General features: G+C 40.8%; 1 protein-coding gene across 1 annotated transcript in view; it reads left to right on the top strand.

The window, feature by feature from the left end:
* Nucleotides 1–300: 300 nt before the first annotated feature.
* LOC127430819 (E3 ubiquitin-protein ligase UHRF2-like) overlaps nt 301–27,152 on the top strand; it is a 54,835-nt gene continuing 27,983 nt past the window's right edge. Inside the window, exons 1-3 of the mRNA XM_051680919.1 lie at nt 301–574; nt 25,967–26,278; nt 26,700–26,998. Of these exons, the coding sequence (XP_051536879.1) occupies nt 422–574; nt 25,967–26,278; nt 26,700–26,998 (764 nt within the window). The 5' untranslated portion in view covers nt 301–421. The remainder of the gene's footprint in view (nt 575–25,966; nt 26,279–26,699; nt 26,999–27,152) is intronic.

The following is a 27,152-nucleotide window of genomic DNA, read 5'->3' as shown; positions in this document are numbered from 1 at the left end:
CGGTAAAGAGCAAAACACAAATCCCTTCTTAATGATCCGTAATGTATAACCAATTAATCTCTTAATACTTGTGCAGTGACAATAAAGAGCTTAACAAGGGATTAAACTAAATAGTCGATTAGATGTCCACTGACAGACTAGATAGAAGGATAGAAAAATAAAACTCATTTGCACAAAATTGTAACAAAATGTCTATAAATAAATATAAAGAGATATGGAGAGACGTTCCTTTAGACGCGCTGTTTTCTTTCCACCCACGCGAGATTTCACGCGACTCTCGCTTTTGACACGCGCGTGTTAGTCGCAGACGGGAGCGCGCATGGATCCCTGAGCTGGCGCGTGCATACACTCACACACACGCTCGCGCGCAGTTTTCCGCTCACACTGTTTTTTAACGGCTGTCGAACGGCGCGGAGCAGCGATGTGGATCCAGATCCGGACAATCGACGGTAAAGAGACGCGGACGGTGGAGGATCTGTCGCGCCTCACGAAGATCGAGTCGCTGCGCGTGAAAATCACAGAGATCTTCAATGTGAAGCCCGAGCAGCAGCGGCTCTTCTACAGAGGAAAACAGGTATGATGACGCTCCGCTTCCTGTCTGAATGTGGATTCGGTTCTTGCGCAACAGTCCAGAATAATAACTGATCCGGATTCAGTTGCAGAGCGGAGCGCGATACACTGTCTTTATATCGTGAAACATACACTAAAATCGTCCCCTCAGATAGCTCACGTGTGACTATTTTTTGTTGACAGAGTTTCCTGTGTTTCTGACCCATCAACACAAAAACAAACTCATGTTTATGACGGTCACGTGTTACCCTGTTGAAGTTATTCTAGTCAACTAAACATGTTGCACCAACATACACATTTAGAGTAAGTGGTAATCTTTACAGACAAGCCAGTCTACAGTACATACAATATGGATCATATATAAATATATATATATATATATATATATATATATATATATATATATATATTTATATGAGGCGGCCAAAAGTTTGGAATAATGTACAGATTTTGCTCTTATGGAAAGAAATTGGTACTTTTATTCACCAAAGTAGCATTCAACTGATCACAGTGTATAGTCAGGACATTAATAATGTGAAAAATTACTATTATAATTTGAAAAAAATATTCAGAACTTCTTAAACTACTTCAAAGAGTTCTCATCAAAAAATCCTCCACGTGCAGCGATGACAGCTTTACAGATCCTTGTTATTCTAGCGGTCAGTTTGTCCAGATACTCAGGTGACATTTCACCCCACACTTCCTGTAGCACTTGCCATAGATGTGACTGTCTTGTCGGGCACTTCTCACACACCTTACAGTCTAGCTGATCCCACAAAAGCTCAATGGGGTTAAGATCCATAACACTCTTTTCCAATTATCTGTTGTCCAATGTCTGTGTTTCTTTGCCCACTCGTAACCTTTTCTTTTGTTTTTCTGTTTCAAAAGTGTCTTTTTCTTTGCAATTCTTCCCATAAGGCCTGCACCCCTGAGTCTTCTCTTTACTGTTGTACATGAAACTGGTGTTGAGCGGGTAGAATTCAATGAAGCTGTCAGCTGAGGACATGTGAGGCGTCTATTTCTCAAACTAGAGACTCTGATGTACTTATCCTCTTGTTTAGTTGTACATCTGGTCTTCCACATCTCTTTCTGTCCTGAAGACTGTAGTGTACACCTTTGTATGAAATCTTCAAGCATTGTATAGCCTTCACTCCTCAACAATGATTGACTGATGAGTTTCTAGAGAAAGCTGTTTCTTCTTTGGTCATTTTTGACCTAATATTGACCTGAAGACATGCCAGTCTATTGTATACTGTGACAACTCAAAAACAAACACAAAGACAGTGTTAAAGGTGCAGTATGTAAGATTTAGAAACTCTAGTTATTAGTGACACCTGTGGCCGTTCAGTGAACTGCAGCCTGTTGCTCGTGTTCGCGCACACACTCCATAGGGACGCGAGCGAGCATCGACCAAAACAATGACGTAACGTACAAAGAGACTGAAGGTGATTCACCGGCATCATACTGACAGATGAGGTAACATAATTAAAATGACACAGTTATGATTGTTTTACTACAAACTTTGAGACTGTATATTATATTTGACTCTCCAGTGCTGGAACAGGGCTAAAACAAAGTGTGGATATAGATCTGACTATGAGAGACTGTAGTTTGAAGTAATCACTTTTCTTTGCATGATACATTGACTGCATTTATACGATAGCCTATGTTGGCGTTAGCTAGCTAGTCAGCTTTATCAATAGCTGTTAGCTAAATTTGGTGGATGATGACAGTAGCTGTTTATAAAATAGACTGTACATTATGAATATGTTGACACAATTCAGTATTGATGTGATATCAATCTGATATATATCGATGCGCTATTGTTTTATAATAATAGATTGTATATATTTTCTGTATAACCAAGTTACGTTACACTAATGAATGGAGGTTTTTGCATTATCTTGAACATTGTCTAGCATTCATTTCATGTGTTATTGTAGTTTACCTTGCTGAATAATTACAGATGAACATTGACATTAACCTGGCTTTTAGTATAAAGAGAAGATCGTTGAAATTATTTGAAAGTTACGAAGCAAGGTAGCTTGTAATTCATCAGTGTTAGCATTAGCAGGCAAGATCAAGTTAGCTAAAATGACACAGATCAATCCTTACGGCACTATATTTCACATGCTTTGCAGTTATGTAAATTTACCTGTCCAATAAGAAGAACGCCAATTCAGGGTCGGGTTTGATCCCCAAAACCAAACGAAGTTCCTTCCAGGAATCAAATGTCCTGCTGATGTTCACTCTAGTTTTCGCTCGACCACGATCACGTTTCCGCTTAGCCAGACGGGATTCAGTAGATAAATGTTTTTTTGGGTTACTCTGAGTTTGTGTAGGAGTCGGTGTTGTGCTGGGAGCTGGACGTTTGCTGGATTCCATCTCTAAGATAATGTTATCTAGTGTTGCTGTTTGTTGTCACTGTTGAATAGCGGAAGAGACGCACTGAGGCTCTCGGGAGCATGCATAAATGTCACATCCTTTGGATTTTCCCGGCAAAACTGACCCGCTCCCTTCGCATGAAAATCAGTCTACAGGCTTTAATAGGCAACCTAGGAAGTCCAGGAAGGACTCATTTTTTAAGTTGTGTTACAAGCCGTTGCCAAAAAAAGGCAAATATTACATGAAAATGTTTACATACTGCACCTTTAAGCTGCATTTAACAAACCAAATATTTTTCAGCTGAGTTTGATATAATGGCAAGTGATTTTCTAGTACCAAATGATCAATTTAGCATGATTACTCAAAGATAAGGTGTTGGAGTGATGGCTGCAATCTAGATTTGGTCAAAAATTACTTTTTTCAAATAGTGATGCTGTTTTTTACATCAGTAATGTCCTGACTATACTTTGTGATCAGTTAAATGCCAATTTGGTGAATTAAAGTACCAATTTCCTTCTGAAGCAGCAACATCTGTACATTATTCCAAACATTTAGCCACGTGTGTGTGTGTATATATATATATATATATATATATATATACATAAGAGGTCGACCAATAGTGGATTTTGCCGATACCAATAACTAAGGTGGTGGAAAAGGCCGATAATCGATTAATGGGATGATAGTTTTAAAGTCAATTTACAGAATGTTTTAAAAAAAAAAAAATCGTATTGTTTCTTTACAATGACGGACACAGAAACAGAGGCCACAGGAGTCCAAAATGAATAAAATCCCAAATGCTGTTAATTGTGCAACCAGAATACCAATAATAACCAGTAAAACAATGAAGATTTGGAGCATAACGCGGCTACACTAACTTTTTCGGGACTCTTATTTTGAAATGGTGAAGACTTGGCTACAGTGCTCTATATTTAGGTATTTACCAATTTAAGCATTTTATAGTCTAGTACATATTCACCAGATTAAGGACTTTGCATATATACTGTATATACGCATATTTGACCAGATGAGATTTTTTTATAAATTATTCACAAGACTTGAAGTTTGAAACACAGTGTATGTGGTGACCACTTGTTGGTTATCGGGTCTTTAATATCGGGTCCACCGATAAATTTAGACACAAAAAAACGTCACATTTAAAATATTACAGTAATTGAGGGGCTTTGAACAAGTGTGCTGTGTATTGCAACTAAAACTAGTCAAATTAGTTCTTTGTAGACTGTATGCAGTATTAGTTTTGTCGACAAAATGTATGTATATCAGTTATCGGACACTTAAACATAAAAATAATCAGTATCGTAACGGTCATTAAAAACTAATATCAGTCGCTCTCTACTGAGTAACGTTTACGGATTGACCCCATTGACTTCCATTGTAAGTGTCTCACTGAGTGGAACACAGATTTCTGCTTATTTAAAGAAAATAAAATCATGGTTTTAAATCAAGACTGGACCAACAAACATCAGTAGCTCATTTAGGTGGACAATTTGCATTTATCTGATGCTTTTTATCCAACACAAGTTCTCACTGGAACCCTCGTGAGATATCTTACTCCAGGTCAAAGGTCAGTTAACTTAGTCGAGTGACATTTTCACTAATTTCTCATCATTCTAATTAAACTGCATTTTATTTGACATTTTACAAAACATCTTTCACTGTCTATGTGTCACTCATCTAGTTATTATTATTATGCAATACAATTCTTCACATTCTCCATAAAAATATTTGACAAGAACATCTTTCTTTTTATGCAAATACATATTTTTTTGTTTATAGTCATAAATATAAATCTCTTCAGATCAGAAGAGATATTTTAGTGGGTTTCTTATTACTGCTCAAGTTCATAAAACATTTTTCAGTCTAAGCAAAACTACTTAAAACAGGGTTTAATCGACTAAGTGAACAGATTTACACACTACATAGGCAGCTGCCTTCTAAGGGGTCGTTCACACAGGACACATACTTTTGAGTAATGAAGAAAGTGTGGAAATTGGCCAGAACAACATATATTGGAAGTTTGCATGATTTTACTTTTTGGAACAGGCTTCACTTTGGAAGTGTGCAATGCATAAAAATGCTGTCTAGGTAGGCCGCTCACTACATAGGGTTTGGAATGGTGTCACTGCTTGGGTTACAGATGTGTACCGTTTGCACCAGTAGTTGTTCATGTTGGTTCATGTTGGTGTGTGAAATGTGCAGTTGTTTTTGTCTCTGTATGTGTCTTGGGTTACTGATGTGGTTCGTGCTGTTGACTCGTTGCTCTCAAACGATCCGTGTTTTGGACATTTGCTGTGCTCTGTGTGGTTCTGTCCGGACTCTAGTTCTGCGGTGGATGAAATATCTCGTTTCCATTCACTCTGACATCTGCTGTCTGTGTTTCTCAGTGTGGAGCGCTGCGGTCGGACTGAACTCTAGCTCAGGCGGTTCCTGAATAGATAAATTAAAAAGCAGCACAGGTTTGGAAATAAGCACCCGCGAGCCGCCAAATGTGGGTTGCCTATTTCATGCGCAGTGGCGGGTAATTTTGCTCATCTACCTGCCACTGTGGCGGGCGACCCGCGAGAAGTCTTGGAGTGATACATGACAAGAAATGCCATTGGACACAAAGACAGCCGCTTGAAGAAACACACTTTATTAATATTTTGAAGAACAGACGTGACGTGTGATTCGCTGTTCGTGAAGTGCGAGAGTGTCTTGTGGTACACGAAAGACGTAAAGAGTTCTCACTCTTTCTTTTCTCTTTCAGTCGGCTGAAAACTCTTTGCAAGAATAGTGTCGTCTATGAGAACTAGGTCTGCAACTAACGATTATTTTGATAATCGATTAATCTAACGATTATTCGCGATTATTGCAACGATTAATCATTAGCTCTTAACCGATTATTAAGCTTGTGCCCTGACTTAAAAGGTTTAATTAAACATGCTTACTAACAATAAAGAGGACAAAAGCATCTTTTTTTGGGGGGGGGATTTTTCCCCTTTTTCTCCCAATTTGGAATGCCCAATTCCCAATGCGCTCTAAGTCCTGGTGGTCGCATAGTGATTTGCCTCAGTCCGGGTGGCGGAGGACGAATCCCAGTTGCCTCCACGTCTGAGACAGTCAACCCGCGCATCTTATCACGTGGCTTGTTGAGCGCGTTGCCACGGAGACATAGCGCGTGTGGAGGCTTCACGCCATCCACCGCAGCATCCGCGCTCAATTCACCATGCGCCCCACCGAGAACAAACCACATTATAGCGACCACGAGGAGGTTACCCCATGTGACTCTACCCTCCCTAGCAACCGGGCCAATTTGGTTGCTTAGGAGACCTGGCTGGAGTCACTCAGCACGCCCTGGGATTCGAACTGGCGAACTAGCGAACTCCAGGGGTGGTAGCCAGCGTATTTTACCACTGAGCTACCCAGGCCCCCAACAAAAGCATCTTTTAAAAATACCTCTAAATGACATTCACTGAATTAAAGGGAAAAAATTCTTTAAGAAATTCACTGCAAAAAATCCTATTGTTATCAAGCGTTTTTGTCTTGTTTTCCATTTCAAATTGTTTAAATGTAAATACATTTACTTGAGAAGCAACATATAAGATATTTAAACTTGCTTTAAGAGAATGTAATTTAAATATAAGTGTATTTTGTATATGTGTATTTTATCACTTGGTTATACTTGTGCAGTAAAGACAAAAATGCAATGAGATCAAATGACTATTCGACAAAGAAAATTTTTGTCGGCAATTTTTTTATTTTTTGATAACGTCGACTAATCATTTCAGCCCTAATGAGAATGCTGAAAAATGACCGTGGACATTTTCAGGAGGTGCTCGGAGTTTAGTTCACTTTATTTCCACGCAATGGCATCGATTTGGTTTGAACATTGGGGGGGGTTGCAGCGTGAAGAATTTACATGTTTCCGTTGATCATGGGGGGGTTGTACTTGCTTGTTTTGTTTATTGGGGTGGTGGGTTATCTCCCTCTATCCCCCCTGGAATCTACGCCCTTGTTTCCACGGACTCGTCTGCGCCTAGCATGCATTATGAACGCAAGCTCTGGAGGTTCACAAATAATAAAATAATAGAAAAACACCTTGAACCTTAAATTGATTTATATTTCAATTATCGTTATTATTGAGTTTTCACATATAATCTTCTTTAGATCATTTGTATAAGTAATTTTACAACTGTTTTCGTAGACGGGTACTTGCGTGACGGCAAATGAGAGGTGGTTAAAAATAAAAAACATTTGCCCTTTGTTATATTAATTGCTTTTTTTGTTTTGTTTGAAGTGCAATTTGAATTTAGAAATATCTTTTTTTGTTTTAAGTTTTTCTTGTTTCAACAAATGACTGTTATTTTTAAAGCACAATCAATAAAGCAAGAATATTCACCGATCCCTCAGCTGTGGGGTTGATGATGTAATCACATGCGTGTTAACATGATTTTAGTGTCTCCTGTGACTCCTGTGTTCTGTTCCATTCTGTTGCGCCCCAATGAGCTTTTTTGGACACAAGAACGCTTCTGTTTGTCTGTCTGTGTGTGTGTGTGTGTGTGTGTGTGTGTGTGTGTGCTAAAGAGATAACCAAGAAAGCTGAGCTTAAATGCACTGAATCACGTGTGAGGAATAGAGAGTGTTTTTTTTTTTTTAAAGCCGTTTGCTATGAATGTGTTAAAATGAAAGGTTTATTCCTGTTGAGGACGCTTTTGAACTGATTATAGTTCAGTTCAGAGGTTGATGGACTGCGTCTGTGATTTGAACCCTTTTGTTCGAGGCCCCTAACAGTGTCTGCTCGTGTTTTTGCAGCATGTCTGTGGTCTTAGTGTTCTTTTTCACAGCTCTCCGGCGGCCATCTTTATCTGCTCGTGTGGTGTTGAGCGAGGCCTCAGCGCTCGCCGCCAGAACGAAACGGATGTTTTCATCTGGTGAATGGAAGCAGTTAGTCCAGAGTTACAAACCGTTTTAATAACTTAATCAGTTCGCAGGTAAAGCCGTAAGGAAACATGAGGGAATGTCACGTGAACAGAACTCCGGAATCTGGGAGATTCCATGTGTTCTAGTCAGAGTGGATTTCACTCTAATTAACTGCATTGTTGTGTTTGTGTTTGAAAGAGACGTGTCATGTTGCATCGTTCCCACCATGCGTTCGGTGGTGTGTCAGTTTTTCAGCGGAGCTGCTGCTGCAGGGGATTTCCATGTAAAGACACACACACACACACACACACACGCATACACTCACACGCGCACATACACACATGTTGGTGCAGCTATCATTATGGACTCTCCATAGACGTAATGATTTTTATACTGTATAAACTATAGATTCTATCCCCTAACCCTAAACCTAACCTAATTACCAGTTTGTAACCTAAAATGTATTCCTGGTAAACCACTTAAACCTGTACACACACACACACATACCCCCATGCAACACACACACAATACACACATACACACACCCCCAAGCAACACATACCCCCATGCAACACACACACACACTCACACACACACACACCCCCACGCAACACACAAACAATGCACACACACATACCCCCATGCAACACGCACACAATACACACATACACACACGCAACACACGCACACACATATACACACACGCAACACGCACACACACAATATACACACACACACACACACTCTCACAACTCACACAACACACACTCATGCATGCACACATTTTCACACGCACACACACACGCACACGCTCCCACAACACACACACGCGCACACGCTCCCACAACACATACACACGCGCACACGCTCCCACAACACATACACACGCGCACACGCTCCCACAACACATACACACGCGCACACGCTCCCACAACACATACACACGCGCACACGCTCCCACAACACATACACACGTGCACACGCTCCCACAACACATACACACGCGCACACGCTCCCACAACACATACACACGCGCACACGCTCCCACAACACATACACACGCGCACACGCTCCCACAACGCACGCACCCACACGCGCACACGCTCCCACAACGCACGCACCCACACGCGCACGCGCTCCCACAACGCACGCACCCAAACGCGCACGCGCTCCCACAACGCACGCACCCACACGCGCACGCGCTCCCACAACGCACGCACGCACTCCCACAACGCACACACGCACTCCCACAACGCACGCACACGCGCGCACACTCCCACAACGCACGCACTCCCACAACGCACGCACACGCGCGCGCACTCCCACAACACACTCACGCGCACACACTCCCACAACACACACTCACGCACGCACACTCACGCAAGCACACTAATATAAAGTGTCTGTCTGTTCCACCTCACTGGTTTTGTTCTTCTCAATTGTTTTCTATAACAAAATCATGCAGTAAGTCATAATTTTGACAGAATCTGTTATTATTATAGATATAATTATAGATGTTTTTAATTATTAGTTTTAGTTAACCACAATGTAATATTTATTTGTTCCACATTTTGTGTGCAATGCTGTTACCGAAAGATTTCCCCCATTACGAAATAATGAAACATTTCTGCTGAAGTGTTTCATTTATGTGCTTCTAGCGTCACCAAACGGTCTGCCATTTTTACCTAAATTCAAATGTTGACCACAAACCGTATTCAGTGTCGTGCAAATTATGATATCAGGGTTGCAGAAACGACAGACCACATGTGAACTGATTCAAACCACAACCTTGGGTGTTTGAAAAGTGTACCAGGATGAATTTATAAACACAAGCTGCGTTTCCATATACATATTTTTATGCTGATTTTAGGATATTGCATAAAAAATGCTGGATAGAGATTTGAATGGCGTTTCCAAAATGTGCATAAAAGATGTAAACGCTCGCTTGAGGTGGATAATTCTGTTCTTATTTGAAAAGAAGACATGCATAAATTATGATTAAAAAACAGTAACAAATATATTTCTATAGAATTTAAATAGGAATATAGATGCACGTCACAAAAGTCATGTGACTTTGCCTCAACTAGCTATGTAAATCGATAAATCGCTCAGGAATATCATCATAGCATCTGAAATTTTGCTCTGGTTATTATGGATGCACCAATTCGATACCTAGATCGGTATCGGCTCTGAAGAGCCCAATCCAAATCCAATACTGTGTTAGTCATGTTCGTTACTGTCAAGCTCCAAAAATGACATAAAAGGGCCATAAAAACACCATTAAAGTAGTTCATTTTATTCAAAGCCACTTGAAGACGTGCGATAGCTCTGTGAATCACAAAAGGCTGTTTGATAAGTAAATATACACGGGTATAATGCATGCGCAGCACATTAGTGAATGGCTCTGTTGACACACAAACATAACACATGCATAGTGGTGAGGCGATCCCGACTATTTTCAGCCCTCAGAGCTCATGGCTATTTTCATATGCAAGCGGTATTCACAAACAACATCTCAGAAGTAGATGCTCAGTATTTCTGTTCACTTATAACATGCATTGAGAACTGTACGGGTGGAGCATTTCACCAGATATTTTATTTTAAAAAAATGTATCCCCTTTTCTCCCCAATGTGGAATGCCCAATTCCCACTACTTAGTAGGTCCTCGTGGTGGCGCGGTTACTCACCTCAATCCGGGTGGCGGAGGACAAGTCTCAGACTGTCAATCCGCGCATCTTATCATGTGACTCGTTGTGCATGACACCGCGGAGACTCACAGCATGTGGAGGCTCATGCTACTCTCCGCGATCCACGCACAACTTACCACGCGCCCCATTGAGAGCGAGAACCACTAATCAGGACCACGAGGAGGTTACCCCATGTGACTCTACCCTCCTTAGCAACCGGGCCAATTTGGTTGCTTAGGAGACCTGGCTGGAGTCACTCAGCACACCCTGGATTCGAACTCGCAGCTCAAGGTGTGATAGCGTCAATACTCGCTGAGCTACCCAGGCCCCCACTTTACCCTGGATTAATAATTAAACCTGGGTATTCGTATTCCGATGTTTCACACTGTACATTCGTAAACCCCGGGGTAACGTTCTTATTTGCATATTTGTGGTGTCGATAACACTGATTGGATGAATACAACTCGCGACAGACACGCAACCTGTCAATGGAGCTGCTATGCTCTTCTGTGAAATGTCGACAAGCAAATCATTATCGTTTGTATTCTGAAATATGCCTCAAAACGCGGAATGCTGTCTCTTCATCACGGCAGTTATCGCGGTTGCCACCACTGTTCGACACTTTACCGGTTTCCCTCTGACGGAGAACGTATAAGCAGTGTGTGAAAGTTTCGCCGACGGTACAAAGCACATTAATATTTAATGAGGTAAGTACTGAGGCTTTATTTGATTGGTTGTCTGTTGCTAAAGGTTAGAACCTCCAAAGCGCTTTAGATTTACGAGTGTTTCGTCACAGTTCAGAGCAGCGTATCTTTTGTTGTGTTGACGTTCTACGGTCAGAGCTTAAGCAGAACACGTTTATAAAGACCATTTGCATGACCAAAATGTAACTATTTTAGTGTGTTTTTCGCAACATTGTTGTGTGGAGGCATAAATGTAATAAAATTAGGCTAATGCATTTACAAATTAAAACATATTAGTGTGGACGTGAGAGTCAAAAACAACAACAACAGCAAGTTTCAATGAAATACAAAATGATGATGTTTGCATTTAGTTATGACGATTTAGGCTGTAATTACTGTGTTACTGTTAGTTAGTGTTAGTAATTACGGTAGTAATGTATGCATGAATACATTTTGATTCATCTGTTATTAAATCTATTTATTGCTAGAATAATTTTAGTATGATGGAGGAAATATTTAGATTTTTTTTTTTAATTTAATGCACTGAGCAGTCTGATGCCAAATGATGAGATCATTTCAGATTTCGACTGAGCAGATACAACAAATCTGAGTATTTGGAAATATATATTTAATGTATTATTTTTAAAGCCTAATTTCATTATATGATTCCAAGTTAAATGGGAATATAGGACTTTAAAGTGTATGTGAATACAACTCAAATAAATCTTAAGAGGTATTACAGTTGTATGACAATGAATCATTTATTACAATTGGGTGTATGACAATTAATTGTCAGCAGAATTTCATACTCATGATGACAGCCCTAATGAATTATTAAATCTTTGTTTATTGATGCATAATTATCACTAGAGTAAACAGCTGTCAGCTATAATAAACCAAGCTTTACAAATATAAAAGCTTAAATGGGTCCTGTGTGTGTGTGAGTGTGTGTGTGAGTGTGTGTGTGAGTGTGTGTGTGAGTGTGTGTGTGAGTGTGTGTGTGAGAGTGTGTGTGAGTGTGTGTGAGTGTGTGTGAGTGTGTGTGAGTGTGTGTGAGTGTGTGTGTGAGTGTGTGTGTGAGTGTGTGTGTGAGTGTGTGTGTGAGTGTGTGTGTGAGTGTGTGAGTGAGTGTGTGAGTGTGTGAGTGTGTGAGTGTGTGAGTGAGTGTGTGAGTGTGTGAGTGAGTGAGTGAGTGAGTGAGTGAGTGAGTGAGTGAGTGAGTGAGTGAGTGAGTGAGTGAGTGAGTGAGTGAGTGAGTGAGTGTGTGAGTGTGTGAGTGAGTGTGTGAGTGTGTGAGTGTGTGTGTGTGTGTGTGTGTGTGTGTGTGTGAGATTGAGTGTGTGTATTTGTGTGTGTGTGATTGAGTGTGTGTGTGTGTGTGATTGAGTGAGTGTATTTGTGTGTGTGTGTGTGTGTGTGTGTGTGATTGAGTGTGTGTGTTTGTGAGTGTGTGTGATTGAGTGTGTGTGTGTGTGTGTGATTGAGTGTGTGTGTGTGTGTGTGTGATTGAGTGTGTGTGTGTGTGTGTGTGATTGAGTGTGTGTGTGTTTGTGAGTGTGTGTGTGTGTGTTTGTGATTGAGTGTGTGTGTGTGTGAGTGTGTGTGTGTGTGTGTTTGTGAGTGTGTGTGTGTGTGTGTGTGATTGAGTGTGTGTGTGTGTGTGTGTGATTGAGTGTGTGTGTATGTGTGTGTGATTGAGTGTGTGTGTATGTGTGTGTGATTGAGTGTGTGTGTATGTGTGTGTGATTGAGTGTGTGTGTGTGTGAGTGTGTGTGTGTGTGTGTGATTGAGTGTGTGTGTTTGTGAGTGTGTGTGTGTGTGTGATTGAGTGTGTGTGTTTGTGTGTGTTTGTGTGTATTTGTGTGTATTTGTGTGTGTGATTGAGTGTGTGTGTGTTTGTGAGTGTGTGTGTGTGTGATTGAGTGTGTGTATTTGTGTGTGTGTGAGTGTGTGTGTGTGAGTGTGTGTGTGTGTTTGTGAGTGTGTGTGTGTGTGAGTGTGTGTGTGTGTGTGTGATTGAGTGTGTGTGTGTGTGATTGAGTGTGTGTGTGTGTGATTGAGTGTGTGTGTTTGTGAGTGTGTGTATGTGATTGAGTGAGTGTGTTTGTGTGTATTTGTGTGTGTGTGTGAGTGATTGAGTGTGTGTGTTTGTGTGTATTTGTGTGTGTGTGTGTAGGGGTTTAGCTTAAGGTGTGAAATAATCGTGGCTTGTGCTGAGAACGTCAGCTGATCCTGATGAGGTTAAATTGCAGAACATTTTTCCGCGCAGCAGCCGAACGTTCAGCACTTTATGCATTAATGCTGCTGTTGTTGTTTTTTTCTAGCTAGCGTGTGCCGTGCTTTTGAAGCTTGTCTGTGCCATGAGCAGATCGGACCGCGACATGCACCTTTTATTTGTTTAATTGGAGAAGCCGCTGGAATTACAGCTGTGTCGTCTAGTGAAAACCATTTGAAGTCTTCTGAACCAGTCAAAGGAAATACGTTGAGAACTGTTGACTGAGTGAATTTACCACAGTATCAGTAGTCAAGACAGTTTAGTCAATAGAGATTTGTACGTTGGTTTGTTTGTTTGATTTGAATGTGACCTATTTCCTTCTTTCTGTGGTTTCTCCACTGGCGGGAATGATGGGGGAGGGGTGATGGGGCGTCTCCTCATATATCCCAGAATTCCACACTGGGCTCTGCAGTGGCGTACATTCCCCTGCATGGCTAGTTTGATTTTCCGTCTTTGTTGGAGTGCAACACACACATACACACACACACATTGTAAAGTCTCAAAATGATACACATGCAGACACACTTATCCAAACACAAACACAACTGTGCAGTGAAAAACACACTCCGCTAGAGTGCTTTTATTCATGACTTCATTCACACACATTTTCAAGTCCCGAGTCAGTGTCGGTAATAACGGGTGTATTTGAACCTCAGAAGGGCTGCTGGATTTACATAACCATCATGCCATTTCACCACTCGCCCAAAATGTCGTCGCGGCAGCCAGAGAGCTGAATATGGAGCAGATCTTTCAGGAACAGAGCTCGTCAACAATAAGACAATTTTGTAATTGTATTCTGTAAATTATTACATGAGAACATCATTGAGACTTGTGACTTGAGCTAGTAAGCAACCTCAGAGCAACGCTCTGTTAAACACCACTCCTCAAGACATTTTTGTCTCTAAAGTACAAAGCCTCTTCAAACACTCCTGTGCATCTGTATGAGGATTTGAAATACACCGTGAGATGTCCGCAGACACACGTGTGAGATGTGTAACTGAAAGCTCTGCATGTGATTGTCTCTCTGTGTCTGGAATCTGGTCTTGACAAAAAGCCAAACATGAGCCACTCGTGAGTCATTGTCGGTCTGAGCATTTTCCTGCAAAAATTATTTTACAGAGCTTTAGCTGATTTCCCTTTAAACGTATGAAAATACCAACATTAATGCTGTTTTGGCCAGTTGCTCATAGGGATGCAAATTCTTTGAACCGAGTAACCGCCAGTATTAACCGGTAATTAATCGATTAACCGATATTATCCATGAACATCCTTGGCCAAACAGGCATGTGTCATGATGATATGTTTTGTCAACAAGTCTATACTGGCTGAAGCAAAGCAGGCACACATGACAGATGTACATATTGAGCGATAGATATTACATCCAACATTTAAATGAACAACCGTATATTTCCCTTTTCTATTTCATTACAAGGTTTTTGAATGGATCGCTTGCACGCCCTATTAACCTACGAGGTGCAAACTTTCATTCCTTTAATGAGATCTTTAAAGGCATCATATTACTGTAATACAGTAATGAAAATCACCCTTCCTGGTTTTCGATTCATTATATTAATGACAATTACAATAAATTACAATCAGAACAAATATTGCCATGTTTTACGCTGTATTCGCATTGCATTAATAAACATTTGTAGGTAAAATGTGTTTAATTGTCATGTAAAAAAAATGTGACAATGCAAAAAATCACAATGGTGTTAAAATAGGCTTTATGTTCTGTATGCATAATATGATGTTGTGCCGAAATGTTCAGGTTTCACCCGTTTGTCTCTGATGCTTTTTTTTTTGTTTGTTCTGCGAGCACATTTATGTTTTATGCGCTCTGCTTCGTTACTGTTGGTTTTAAAAGGCACATATCATTATCATAGAGAACTGTAAATATCAGACGGTTTACGTGTGACAAAAGTGCTCAGGAGGAAATGGCGTGTCTGTGGCGATACTATGGGCACGCGTGTTTTTAGCCAAACGTTTCGTCTGCGTTCAGAGCAGCTCGGCGAGTCTTTTGGTGCATCAGTCGAGCAGATCGTAAGAAAACATGGACCTGACCAAACAACAAGTATAAAACAACGTAGAGGCTTATGACTTGAAGCAAAATCGCACATTTTAATTAGAAAACGTAAAAATGCAGTGTGGCTCCTAATTAAGCAGCTTTACTTTGTTTTGATTAGTTCTGTCATGCCGTCACAGGTGTGGAGTCTCTTTCTCAGGTTTTTCTTGTTCTCTCTGTCATGCATAATAAAGCGAGAGCGTGTGAGGGGGGGAAAATGCCAGCTGCCGCCTGTATCGCTGTAACAGGAGAACAGGAAACACATCTTACACCTCGGATTCTCATGTTAATGAGAAACACACACACACACACACGTGCGCGCACACACAGCCTACTAAAGCATATTTATTGTCTCTATGAACATTGTCCTCTTGTGTACGGTGATATTGCAGTGCAATGGCGGCACAGACCTAGATATTGTAATTGTGTGTTTGTGCAGCAGTACAATATGTGTGGATTGGAACCTCATTGGTTGCTATAGCAACCTTCTACACACACACACACACACACACACACGTACACTAGAATCGGCATCTCTATTCTAAGATTTCTTTATCTTCTGTTGGCGGTTCAGCTGAACTCAAAGCCATCGGCAGTTATTGGTGTCCGTCGCTCTGCTTGATAAATGCCGTCGCTGGTGCAGTCTTGGTCCGTTTGAAATCTCAGTATTTGTAGATTTCCGCAGAACTGCCCCGAGTGCAGCACCGCCACTCACACACATAATGATACAAAGACACACACGAATGGGAACATTACGTCTGTTTTAATGTGTATCCAGTATGACTGGGACTGGGAATATTTATGTCAGAATAAAGTGTGGAGATTTGTCTTGTTAGCATTAACAAGTCGTAAACTAGTGTTATCTACACAGCAGGGTGGCCGATCTTACAGATATATTCATAATACAATTTAAATGGTCACAAAACAAGTCTGCCTCACAGTCTGTTTTATTTGACAAACTGTTAGTTCTTCTTCCAGGTAGGTTTGTCATGATAAATGCCCATTTTTTTATTTTATTTGATTGCTTCCATGCATAACTTGCATAGAAGACAATTTTATATCTGATATGAATGCACCACAGCAGCCATCTCGCCCATTATTTACCCCGATTTAGATAAATACATTTGAAAAGCTAGAACCACATTACACCTTCTCAAAAAAAAGTTCCGGTGCATAGCTACACATATATTCTTGCATATACAAATTTGTGTTCATGTAATCATATTTCATAAAACAATTCTTTAAAAAATCAGCAAAGGACACATGCAGTATATATCAGTCATTCCATTCAATAAAACACACATCAAAATAACCCAATTACCTATTCATACCCTAATTACTAAGATACTTCTCCAAGAGTCCCCACATGATCTATACTCTAAACTATATGCAACTTTCTTCATTTTAACGTGATTAACAGCATCTGTAACCCATTCTTTAAAAGAAGGCATATTCTTATCTACCCACTTTTGCATTATAACCTTTATAGTGATTATGCAGATAATTAAAAATAAATACTTACGATGTGCGGGACATTTGTAATTTGAGAGATCACCAAGAATACATTCCAGAGTAAGTGCTGCAGATTTCCTTCCTCCTCATTTATCGCATAAACCATTATCATGACTTGCCATCTTTTTTTATTTTTATTTTTTTTATCCCCTTTTCTCCCAATTTTGGAATGCCCAATTCCCACTACTTAGTAGGTCCTCGTGGTGGCGCAGTTACTCACCTCAATCCGGGTGGTGAAGGACAAGTCTCAGTTGCCTCCGCTTCTGAGACCGTCAATCTGCGCATCTTATCACGTGACTCGTTGTGCATGACACCGCGGAGACTCACAGCATGTGGAGGCTCATGCTACTCTCCACGATCCACGCATAACTTACCACGTGTCCCATTGAGAGCGAGAACCACTAATCACGACCACGAGGAGGTTACCCCATGTGACTCTACCCTCCCTAGCAACCGGGCCAATTTGGTTGCTAATGAGACCTGACTGGAGTCACTCAGCACGCCCTGGATTCAAACTCGAGACTCCAGGGTTGACAGTCAGCGTCAGTACTCGCTGAGATACCTAGGTTCCATGTCTTGCCATCTTCAGTGATTTAGCTGGTGTACAATAAAGGCGATTTAGAATCTTAAATTGCAGTAGTTTACAGTTCTGAACGTGTACTTCGAATTTCGCCATATTGATTTTAAATGTAATTCACTGGAATAACACATTGTTTTGCACAGTTATCAGATTCAATGTATGTTTCTTTATTTAATAAATCATAGGATATGCGCCTTTTATTAATACCATTATCATCATCAGAAGTCAGTTCGCTGCCATACGCAAATTCCTGATCATAAAGATCATCCAATTGGATTGATTTTATTATTATACTTTGTAACTAAGCATCTCTCCTCTACTAATTGTTGAAATGGAATCATTTTCTTATCACTAACCACATCTTTTATACCAGCAATACCAACTTGCTTCCATTTACCCCAATTGAATGTTTTGGATTTTACAGAAAATGATGGATTTAACCATAATGGTTGATTTAATTATGGTTTAAATGCAAGTAGCCTATGGTATGCCTGTATAATATTAAATGAGGTTCCTACTGGTGATTCTAAGACTGATTTTGGGCATAGCTCAGTATGAAGAAGGCATTCTAAAGAGATACCCTAATTGTTTATCATGTCTTGTTCAATGTTCACCCAGGCTTAAACCATTCTCTAATGTGCGAAGACCCAAAAGCAAGATGATGGTAATAAAAATATGGTAGGTTAAGACCCTCTTTATTAGTCGGAGCATTAAGACTTTTCAGAGCGCTGTGAGCTTTTTCCCATTCCAAATTAATACTGATGGTATAATGGCAGGTAACGTGCAGTATGTGATGTACTTTAGGCAATATCATCATTTTCATGATGTTTATCCTTCCCCAAAATCTTATGGGCAGATGGTTCCATCTTGTAATTCTTGCATCTATCTGATCTTTGAGATTCATCTCACATGTACTTGCTAGGTAATTAATTTCCATTTTAGCAATATTATTTTTTTTTCACCCAATTTGGAATGCCCAATTCCCAATGTGCTTTTAAGTCCTCGTGGTGGTGTAGTGATTCGCCTCAATCCGAGTGGCAGAGGACGAATCCCAGCTGCCTCCGCGTCTGAGACCGCCAACCCGCGCATCTTATCATGTGGCTTGTTGAGCACGTTGCCATGGAGACATAGTGCATGTGGAGGCTTCACGCCATCCACCGCGGCATCCACGCACAACTCACCACGCGCGCCACCGAGAACGAGCCACAATATAGCGACCATGAGGAGGTTACCCCATGTGGTAGCCAGCGTCTTTTACCACTGAGCTACCCAGGCCCCCATTTTAGCAATATTAATTATAGCCTCCATTTCCAAATGACCAGTTAACTCTTTACCATGATTAATATATAAAAGCTCTGATTTCCCCCAATTTATTTTATAATCTGAATTTTCCCAAATTCTTCTATAAGCGCTACTGCTGTTTGTAATGATTCGGGTACATCTGATAAATAAAGGATAATATAATCTGCATATAAGGATAATTTTGTAATCCCTTTGATCTTCTCCGTTGCTCTGATTTTACAGGCTAGTGGCTCCAATGCCAAAATTAAACAACAGTGGAGAAAGGGGCAACCTTGTTTAGTACCCCTATATTAATTAAATGGCTGCGAAATAAAATTATTAGTAATAATCGATGCCTGTGGATGTGTATATAAAATCTGGATCCATAGAATAAACTTATGTCCATACCCATAATGTTTCAGTACACTAAATAAATACTTACTCTCCCTAGCATCCGGGCCAATTTGGTTGCTTAGGAGACTTGACTAGAGTCACTCAGCACACCCTGAGATACCCAGGCCCCCAAAAATGTAATTTTTTTTTATATTTTCCACCAGATGGTGCCATTTTTCTCATGTTTAGCCTATGGAGCAAATACATGCTTTTCCCCTATTCTCTGTTTGCTGTATTATAGAGCACTGCAGGACAATTGAATAAATGATGCAGATAATATTGTGTGTGTGTGTGTGTGTGTGTGTGTGTGTGTGTGTGTGTGTGTGTGTGTTGGTATGGATGTCAGAGTGCGTTTTGTATTTGTGTATTGAGAATTGTGTTTTGGATTAAAGTTATTGTTGGAGCAGTGAGTAAGTGTGCGAGTTTTTCGTTTTGTTTTTGATAGACCGGTTAACACACTTACATAAAGGATGGATGGATGGATGGATAGGGTTTGTGTCTTGTGACAATACGAGCCTCAGTCAGAGACAGTCCACCTCACCGCATATCTCGAAACACTCACGTTTATAAATGCGTGCTGCAAGATAATTTAAAAGGGGGGGGGGTCTCGCGTCGGTACTATCAATTCTCTCAACTGACACTGAAGTGCTTGAGAGTTTGAAGCGCTGGTCACATGGTTTAATTAATATTCATGAGATAGCCTGTTCTCATAGGATAAGGCCACGCAGTCTCATTAATAATGATTAGACACCAATGAAGCAATGATGCACTATAGTACAGGGACACGTCACATCGTGTGACATTGATTCGATGTTGGTTTTAAACCCGGAAGATGAAAATAGCGCAAAAAATCAATTAAAATGAATTACTTTGTATACATATCTGGTAACATCTCAGAAAATGTAGTTTAGTGTTTCATGACCCTTTAAAGATGACTAATGGAGTCTACACAAAACTGCTGAACTCTTATGTAACACAATATGTACCAGTGACGTGCACAGACCTTAGCAGGGATGGGGCGGAAGGATAAAAAAGGGCACTGATTTAAAAAAACAAAATATTTTTTTTTTATTATAAATACTTACCTAAATTCTTTGCTTTTTGAATATTTAAACATTTTCTTGTATATACAGTACATACTGTACATATTTTTTTCCTTTATCACAAGTAATAGTCTATTCTGTAATATTTCTCACAAAAAGCACAATGGTATTACACTTCATTATTTTCAGACATGGCCTGTGATTAACCCCATGCTTATTTTGTATTTTTTTATGTATTTATTTTTTCCCCCCTTTTTCTCCCCAATTTGGAATGGCCAATTCCCAATGCGCTCTGAGTCCTCGTGGTGGTGTAGTGACTCGCCTCAATCCGGGTGGCGGAGGACGAATCTCAGTTGCCTCCGCGTCTGAGACCGTCAATCCGCGCATCTTATCACGTGGCTTGTTGAGCGTGTTGCCACGGAGACATAGCGCGTGTGGAGGCTTCACGCTATTCTCCACGGCATCAACGCACAACTCACCACATGTCCCACCGAGAACGAACCACATTATAGTGACCATGAGGAGGTTACCACATGTGACTCTACCCTCCCTAGCAACCGGGCCAATTTGGTTGCTTAGGAGACTTGGCTGGAGTCACGCCTTGGATTCGAACTCGCGAACTCCAGGGGTGGTTGTCAGCGTCTTTACCACTGAGCTACCCAGGCACCCATGTTTATGACATGTGTCACAGTGAAACCATGGTATTTTTCCATGACAGTATCATGAAATATGAACATGATCAATCATTCAGTACCGTGGCATTACCCTGGTAACGTGGTGCATGGTGCGAAGGCGTGATGAGAGAGTGCGAGCACAAGGCGATCGACTGTGTTCCGCGAATGCTACAGGGTCCTTGAATAGCGGATAACGTGCGAGTAAGGGCAGCCGGTGGAGTTTCTGGTGCCCCTCTAGGGTATGATGGTGCCCTACGCAGACTGCGTAATATGCGTATAGGTACTGTGGTAGCCTAATGGTTGGCTTATTAGTTTCAACAAAACCAAACTGGCTTTGGCTGAACCAGACGGCTCCTTCAGTTTATGTCAATATTCTATAAAACACAAATTGAGTGCGACACGACCGCTCCCATCATAATAAATAAATCTGTCGACACTAGTGGTACATGATGTCAGAAATGTGGTAGCAATTGAGTATTATTCTTTTGATGAACTTGCAACACAATACATGGAGTGGACTTTTTATCTGACCTGTTACTCGTCTGAGGTAACGACACATCGATGTTCCCGGGACGAATTCAAAACTGCATTTTTTGCTTTCTTGAAGGGCACTGCTGCGGGAGGGGATGCAACTCGAAAGCTCATTCAAACGAAAGTGAGAAAATTTATCTTTTCTCGAAGGGCCCTTCCACAAGACTGTTAGCGAAGGTACATTCATACAGTAATGCCATGTTTCCTTCAGAGTACCCACTTCAAGGGCTCTGCACTTCAGAGTGAGTATAGGGCATAGGGAGGATCACTTGCGATTAGAATACACCCCCTGATCTCCTGTAGCACACGCTCTTAAAGCACCTCCGCTTAATTTTCTTTAATACATCCGCGATTTCCAAAGAAGTCTCATAACACATTATTACTGTTATTGTGAGATTATGATGAGATTTTAAATTTGCGCCCCTGCTGCCCCCGTTCTGTGCACATCAGTGATATGGACCCAACATTCAATAAAACATGTTTAGACTATAACAATTTTCCCCGTCTAAATTTAGCTTGATTAATCAGCATGTTATAAGCCTTTCATAATATACAAACAGATTTTTGGGGGGGAAAATTAACTAAAGATGTCATCATTTCTGGCATGGATGGCAGAGAAAGACTTGAAATTATTAGTTAGTCTAACAGAGTTCTCTGTTTATGATGTGAATGTTCCCATTATGTCATAGTCAGCACATTTATACTTAAGCAAACAGTCTTTTTAAGCTGCACTGTTATGTAAATTCTTTATTTGTTGTTAGTAGATTTTAGGAAAATATAACAATGGCCCACTCAGACATTTACTTTATCAACACTTTCTCTCGGGGACACCCCTGAACCCCCATAAAGTATCTTTTCTCAGTCAAAAGGCCCTTTGTGTCCCATACATGGGTATCTGAATATTCTGAATGCAAAAATACTCCAACAAAAATTTAGAGATTGACCAAGATATCGGTTTTACAGATTATTTGGTGTCGTATCTATGGAAATGTGCCCAATAATTGCCTTAAAAAATATCACGATATCCAATTACATCGTCAGCCCCCCTGCCGAGGGTCAGGGAATGTTTTTGCTTTATTGATTTTGCTTTAAAAAATGAATTCATTTATTGAAACATGAAAAACATAAAATACATTTCTAAATTGAAATTGCTACTGAAGACATATATAAATGTAAAGACAATAATAGTCTAAATAAATAAGCCTAATAAATTCCCTTGTGTTCCCAAAATAATGCTGCCAAATGTGTGTTCTTATCGCATTCGCGTTTTGGTAATACAGTTAATGCTGCCTAAAGAAGGGGCCTGGGTATCTCAGCGAGTATTGACGCTGATTACCACACCTGGAGTCGCAAGTTCAATTCCAGGGTGTGCTGAGTGACTCCAGCCAGGTCTCCTAAGCAACCAAATTGGGCTGGTTGTTAGGGAGGGTAGAGTCACATGGGGTAACCTCCTTGTGGTCGCGATTAGTGGTTCTCGCTCTCAATGGGGCGTGTGGTAAGTTGTGTGTGGATCGTGGAGAGTAGCATGAGCCTCCACATGCTGTGAGTCTCCGCGGTGTCATGCACAATGAGTCACGTGATAAGTTGCACGGATTGACGGTCTCAGAAGCGGAGGCAAGTGAGATTTGTCCTCCACCACCTGGATTGAGGTGAGTAACCGCGCCACCACGAGGACCTACTAAGTAGTGGGAATTGGGCATTCCAACATTGGGGAGAAAAGGGGATATAATAAAAAAAAATGCTGCCAAAAGAAAAGAAAACTAAATTTTAGGTTCAAGGTGAACGTGTCTTGTATTACTTTATGATTTAATCACTTTCGTCTTTGTTTCTTTAATACAAAGATATATATTACTGAACCCACAGAGTTGCATTCACAGTGCATGCCAACCATGTGGAAATAAAGCGAATTAAACTCACAGCACCTCCTGAGATGATCGGAGATAATTTGCAGCATTCTCATAGATGACGTTATTCTTGCAAACAGTTTTCAGACGAATGAAACGGAGAAACTCTTTATATGCGCTTGTTCCTCGACAGACTCGTGCTGCACGCCTCTAAACAAACAGCGAATCAGACACGAGCATTGACGGCTTTTCTTTTGTCTGTTCTTCTAAATATAATAACGTGTGTTTCTTCAAGCGCGTGTCTTTGTGACTAACAGCGTTTCGAGATGTCTTACAGGTCGCCCGCCTGTTGCGGGTAGATGAGCAAAAATACCTGCGCATGAAATACATTTGGACGAGGAGCTTGTGAACTGGATTCAGCCTCGTCACATTGTTTAATATATTTTATGACTTTCCCAATCGTCTGTCAATTGAGTGTCGCAATCGACATCGGGATCTTTGTAAGACATCGTCGATATCCGATTACATCGTCCTACATCATTACATACATTGTGAGTATGCACATTCACAAATTCATTATTATCTTGTGAATAATAATAAACCTTATTCTCATTAAACCTCATCTGTTAAAAAAAATAATAATAATAATTATCTGGTGAATAAATAATATATATATATATATATATACACTATATTGCCAAAAGTATTCGCTCACCCATCCAAATAATTGAATTCAGGCGTTCCAATCACTTCCATGGCCACAGGTGTATAAAATGAAGCACCTAGGCATGCAGACTGCTTCTACAAACATTTGTGAAAGAATGGGCCGCTCTCAGGAGCTCAGTGAATTCCAGTGTGGTACTGTGATAGGATGCCACCTGTGCAACAAGTCCAGTCGTGAAATTTCCTCGCTACTAAATATTCCACAGTCAACTGTCAGTGGTATTATAACAAAGTGGAAGCGATTGGGAATGACAGCAACTCAGCCACGAAGTGGTAGACCATGTAAAATGACAGAGCGGGGTCTGCGGATGCTGAGGCGCATAGTGCGCAGAGGTCGCCAACTTTCTGCAGAGTCAATCGCTACAGACCTCCAAAATTCATGTGGCCTTCAGATTAGCTAAAGAACAGTGCGTAGAGAGCTTCATGGAATGGGTTTCCATGGCCGAGCAGCTGCATCCAAGCCATACATCACCAAGTGCAATGCAAAGCGTCGGATGCAGTGGTGTAAAGCACGCCGCCACTGGACTCTAGAGCAGTGGAGACGCGTTCTCTGGAGTGACGAATCACGCTTCTCCATCTGGCAATCTGATGGACGAGTCTGGGTTTGGCGGTTGCCAGGAGAACGGTACTTGTCTGACTGCATTGTGCCAACTGTGAAGTTTGGTGGAGGGGGGATTATGGTGTGGGGTTGTTTTTCAGGAGCTGGGCTTGGCCCCTTAGTTCCAGTGAAAGGAACTCTGAATGCTTCAGACATACCAAGAGATTTTGGACAATTCCATGCTCCCAACTTTGTGGGAACAGTTTGGGGATGGCCCCTTCCTGTTCCAACATGACTGCGCACCAGTGCACAAAGCAAGGTCCATAAAGACATGGATGAGCGAGTTTGGTGTGGAAGAACTTGACTGGCCTGCACAGAGTCCTGACCTCAACCCGATAGAGCACCTTTGGGATGAATTAGAGCGAAGACTGCGAGCCAGGCCTTCTCGTCCAACATCAGTGTCTGACCTCACAAATGCGCTTCTGGAAGAATGGTCAAAAATTCCCATAAACACACTCCTAAACCTTGTGGAAAGCCTTCCCAGAAGAGTTGAAGCTGTTATAGCTGCAAAGGGTGGGCCGACATCATATTAAACCCTATGGATTAAGAATGGGATGTCACTTAAGTTCATATGCGTCTAAAGGCAGATGAGCGAATACTTTTGGTAGTATAGTGTATATGTATATATATATATATATATATATATATATATATATATATATATATATATATATATATATATATATATATATATATATAGGCTATAAAAAGCTTAATTTGGTAAATACTTGCAAACAGAGCACTGTAACAGAGTCAAGTCTCCATTTCAAAATAAGAGTCACTGTATATTTCAAGCTTGTCTATAGTTAAAAGTCTCGTGTTATGCACCAAATGTTCCTTTTTTCTTTCTGGTCTTTATCTGGATTTTGGTTGCACAATAAACTGCATCTGGGATTTTGTTCATTTTGGACTCTTGAAGCCTCTGAGACTGTGCCCGTCATCGTAAGGAAAGATTGACTGTTTTTTAACATTCTAGAAACCCCATTTACATTGAAAATAAACATTGTCTGATTAATCGGTTAGCGCCAAATCGACACAATTATTGGATACACAGAATGACAAAATTAATAGTCCGAAGTTGCGCTTGGTTAGTTGCTAATGTAATTCTCATTTACATATATAAACAGATCTCAAATCTCATCAAACTTGTTGAACTTGTCTTGTTGAACTAAAAATAATCGGTCTTTGCAACTCTTTCATAGATGGAGGATGGGCAGACGCTCTTCGATTACAACGTCGGCCTTAACGACATCGTCCAGCTTCTCATTCGCTCGCAGACAGACCCGCCAGACAGCCCCGCCCTCAACAACGGTGAGGGTGTGACCTGTATTGTGACCCCGCCCACCACAGCTTCTGTCCCAATCTCAGCCACACCCACCACAACAGTAGTTTCCCCAGCAACCATCTGCGATAGCAACGGGAATGGATCCAAATCCTGCAGTCCAGTATCCGACAGTCAGCCCTCCACATCCGGCCGAACATTCCTCATTGATCCCGGGATCGGACTGTACAAAGTAAGTTCACTTCAGACGGATGCATCAATACGGCGACAACGGCAATGTGGTAAAAGATACCAATGTTCAGTGAATGAATTAATTAAGATAAAAAAGCCAGTTTATATATAATATTAAAATATATTTGTATTTTTTTTTAACTACTATTCTATACTCTGTGTACAAAAATGTTTACAATATAGATGCTATAAATTGCATGTAGTTTAAAAAAGTTATTGTCGATTATTTTCATTATCGATTATCATCGATTTGATTGATTAGTTGTTGCAGCACTAATACTGTATATTAAATATGGGTAAGTATTAAGTTACAAAGTTTATATAAAGTTAATATTATATTAAGGCGTCTGTAATTAGCCTATCAAGTATTATAAAAGGAAATATATAAACAATAATTGGTTTCTTCTCTGCTCCTTGTTCAGATTAATGAGTTGGTGGACTGTAGAGACGTCAGTGTTGGCGCGTGGTTCGAGGGCATCATTGAAAAAGTCACTCCCGCCATTAAAGGTCAGAACGGCAAAGCTGGTGCAGCGCCCGCTGCTGGCAGGGTGGGTCGCCCCAGCAAACGGACTAATGCAAAGCTGAATTCAGAGGAGAACTCCACCTCTACGGACAGTAACGGCACATCTGAGAAAACATTAGACAACAGTGAACCATCAACATCAAAAACGGATTCAACGCACAGCCGCGAGGACGTCACGTACCACATTAAATACGAAGAGTAAGTGCATCATGGGAAGGAGTTTTAATTGGATTTCTACCAAACATCGTCACTTGTGAGTTATTAGATCAGTGTTGGGAATGGATTGGAATTGTTGCTATGGTTACAGCGAAGCGGTGCATGATGGGATGAATTCTGAATGGGGTAAGTGTAT

Source organism: Myxocyprinus asiaticus, chromosome 40, assembly GCF_019703515.2.
Source record: "Myxocyprinus asiaticus isolate MX2 ecotype Aquarium Trade chromosome 40, UBuf_Myxa_2, whole genome shotgun sequence".
In the NCBI taxonomy this organism is placed as follows: domain Eukaryota; kingdom Metazoa; phylum Chordata; class Actinopteri; order Cypriniformes; family Catostomidae; genus Myxocyprinus; species Myxocyprinus asiaticus.
The sequence above is the reverse complement of the archived record's forward strand: the minus strand, read 5'-3'. Positions and strand labels throughout refer to the sequence as shown.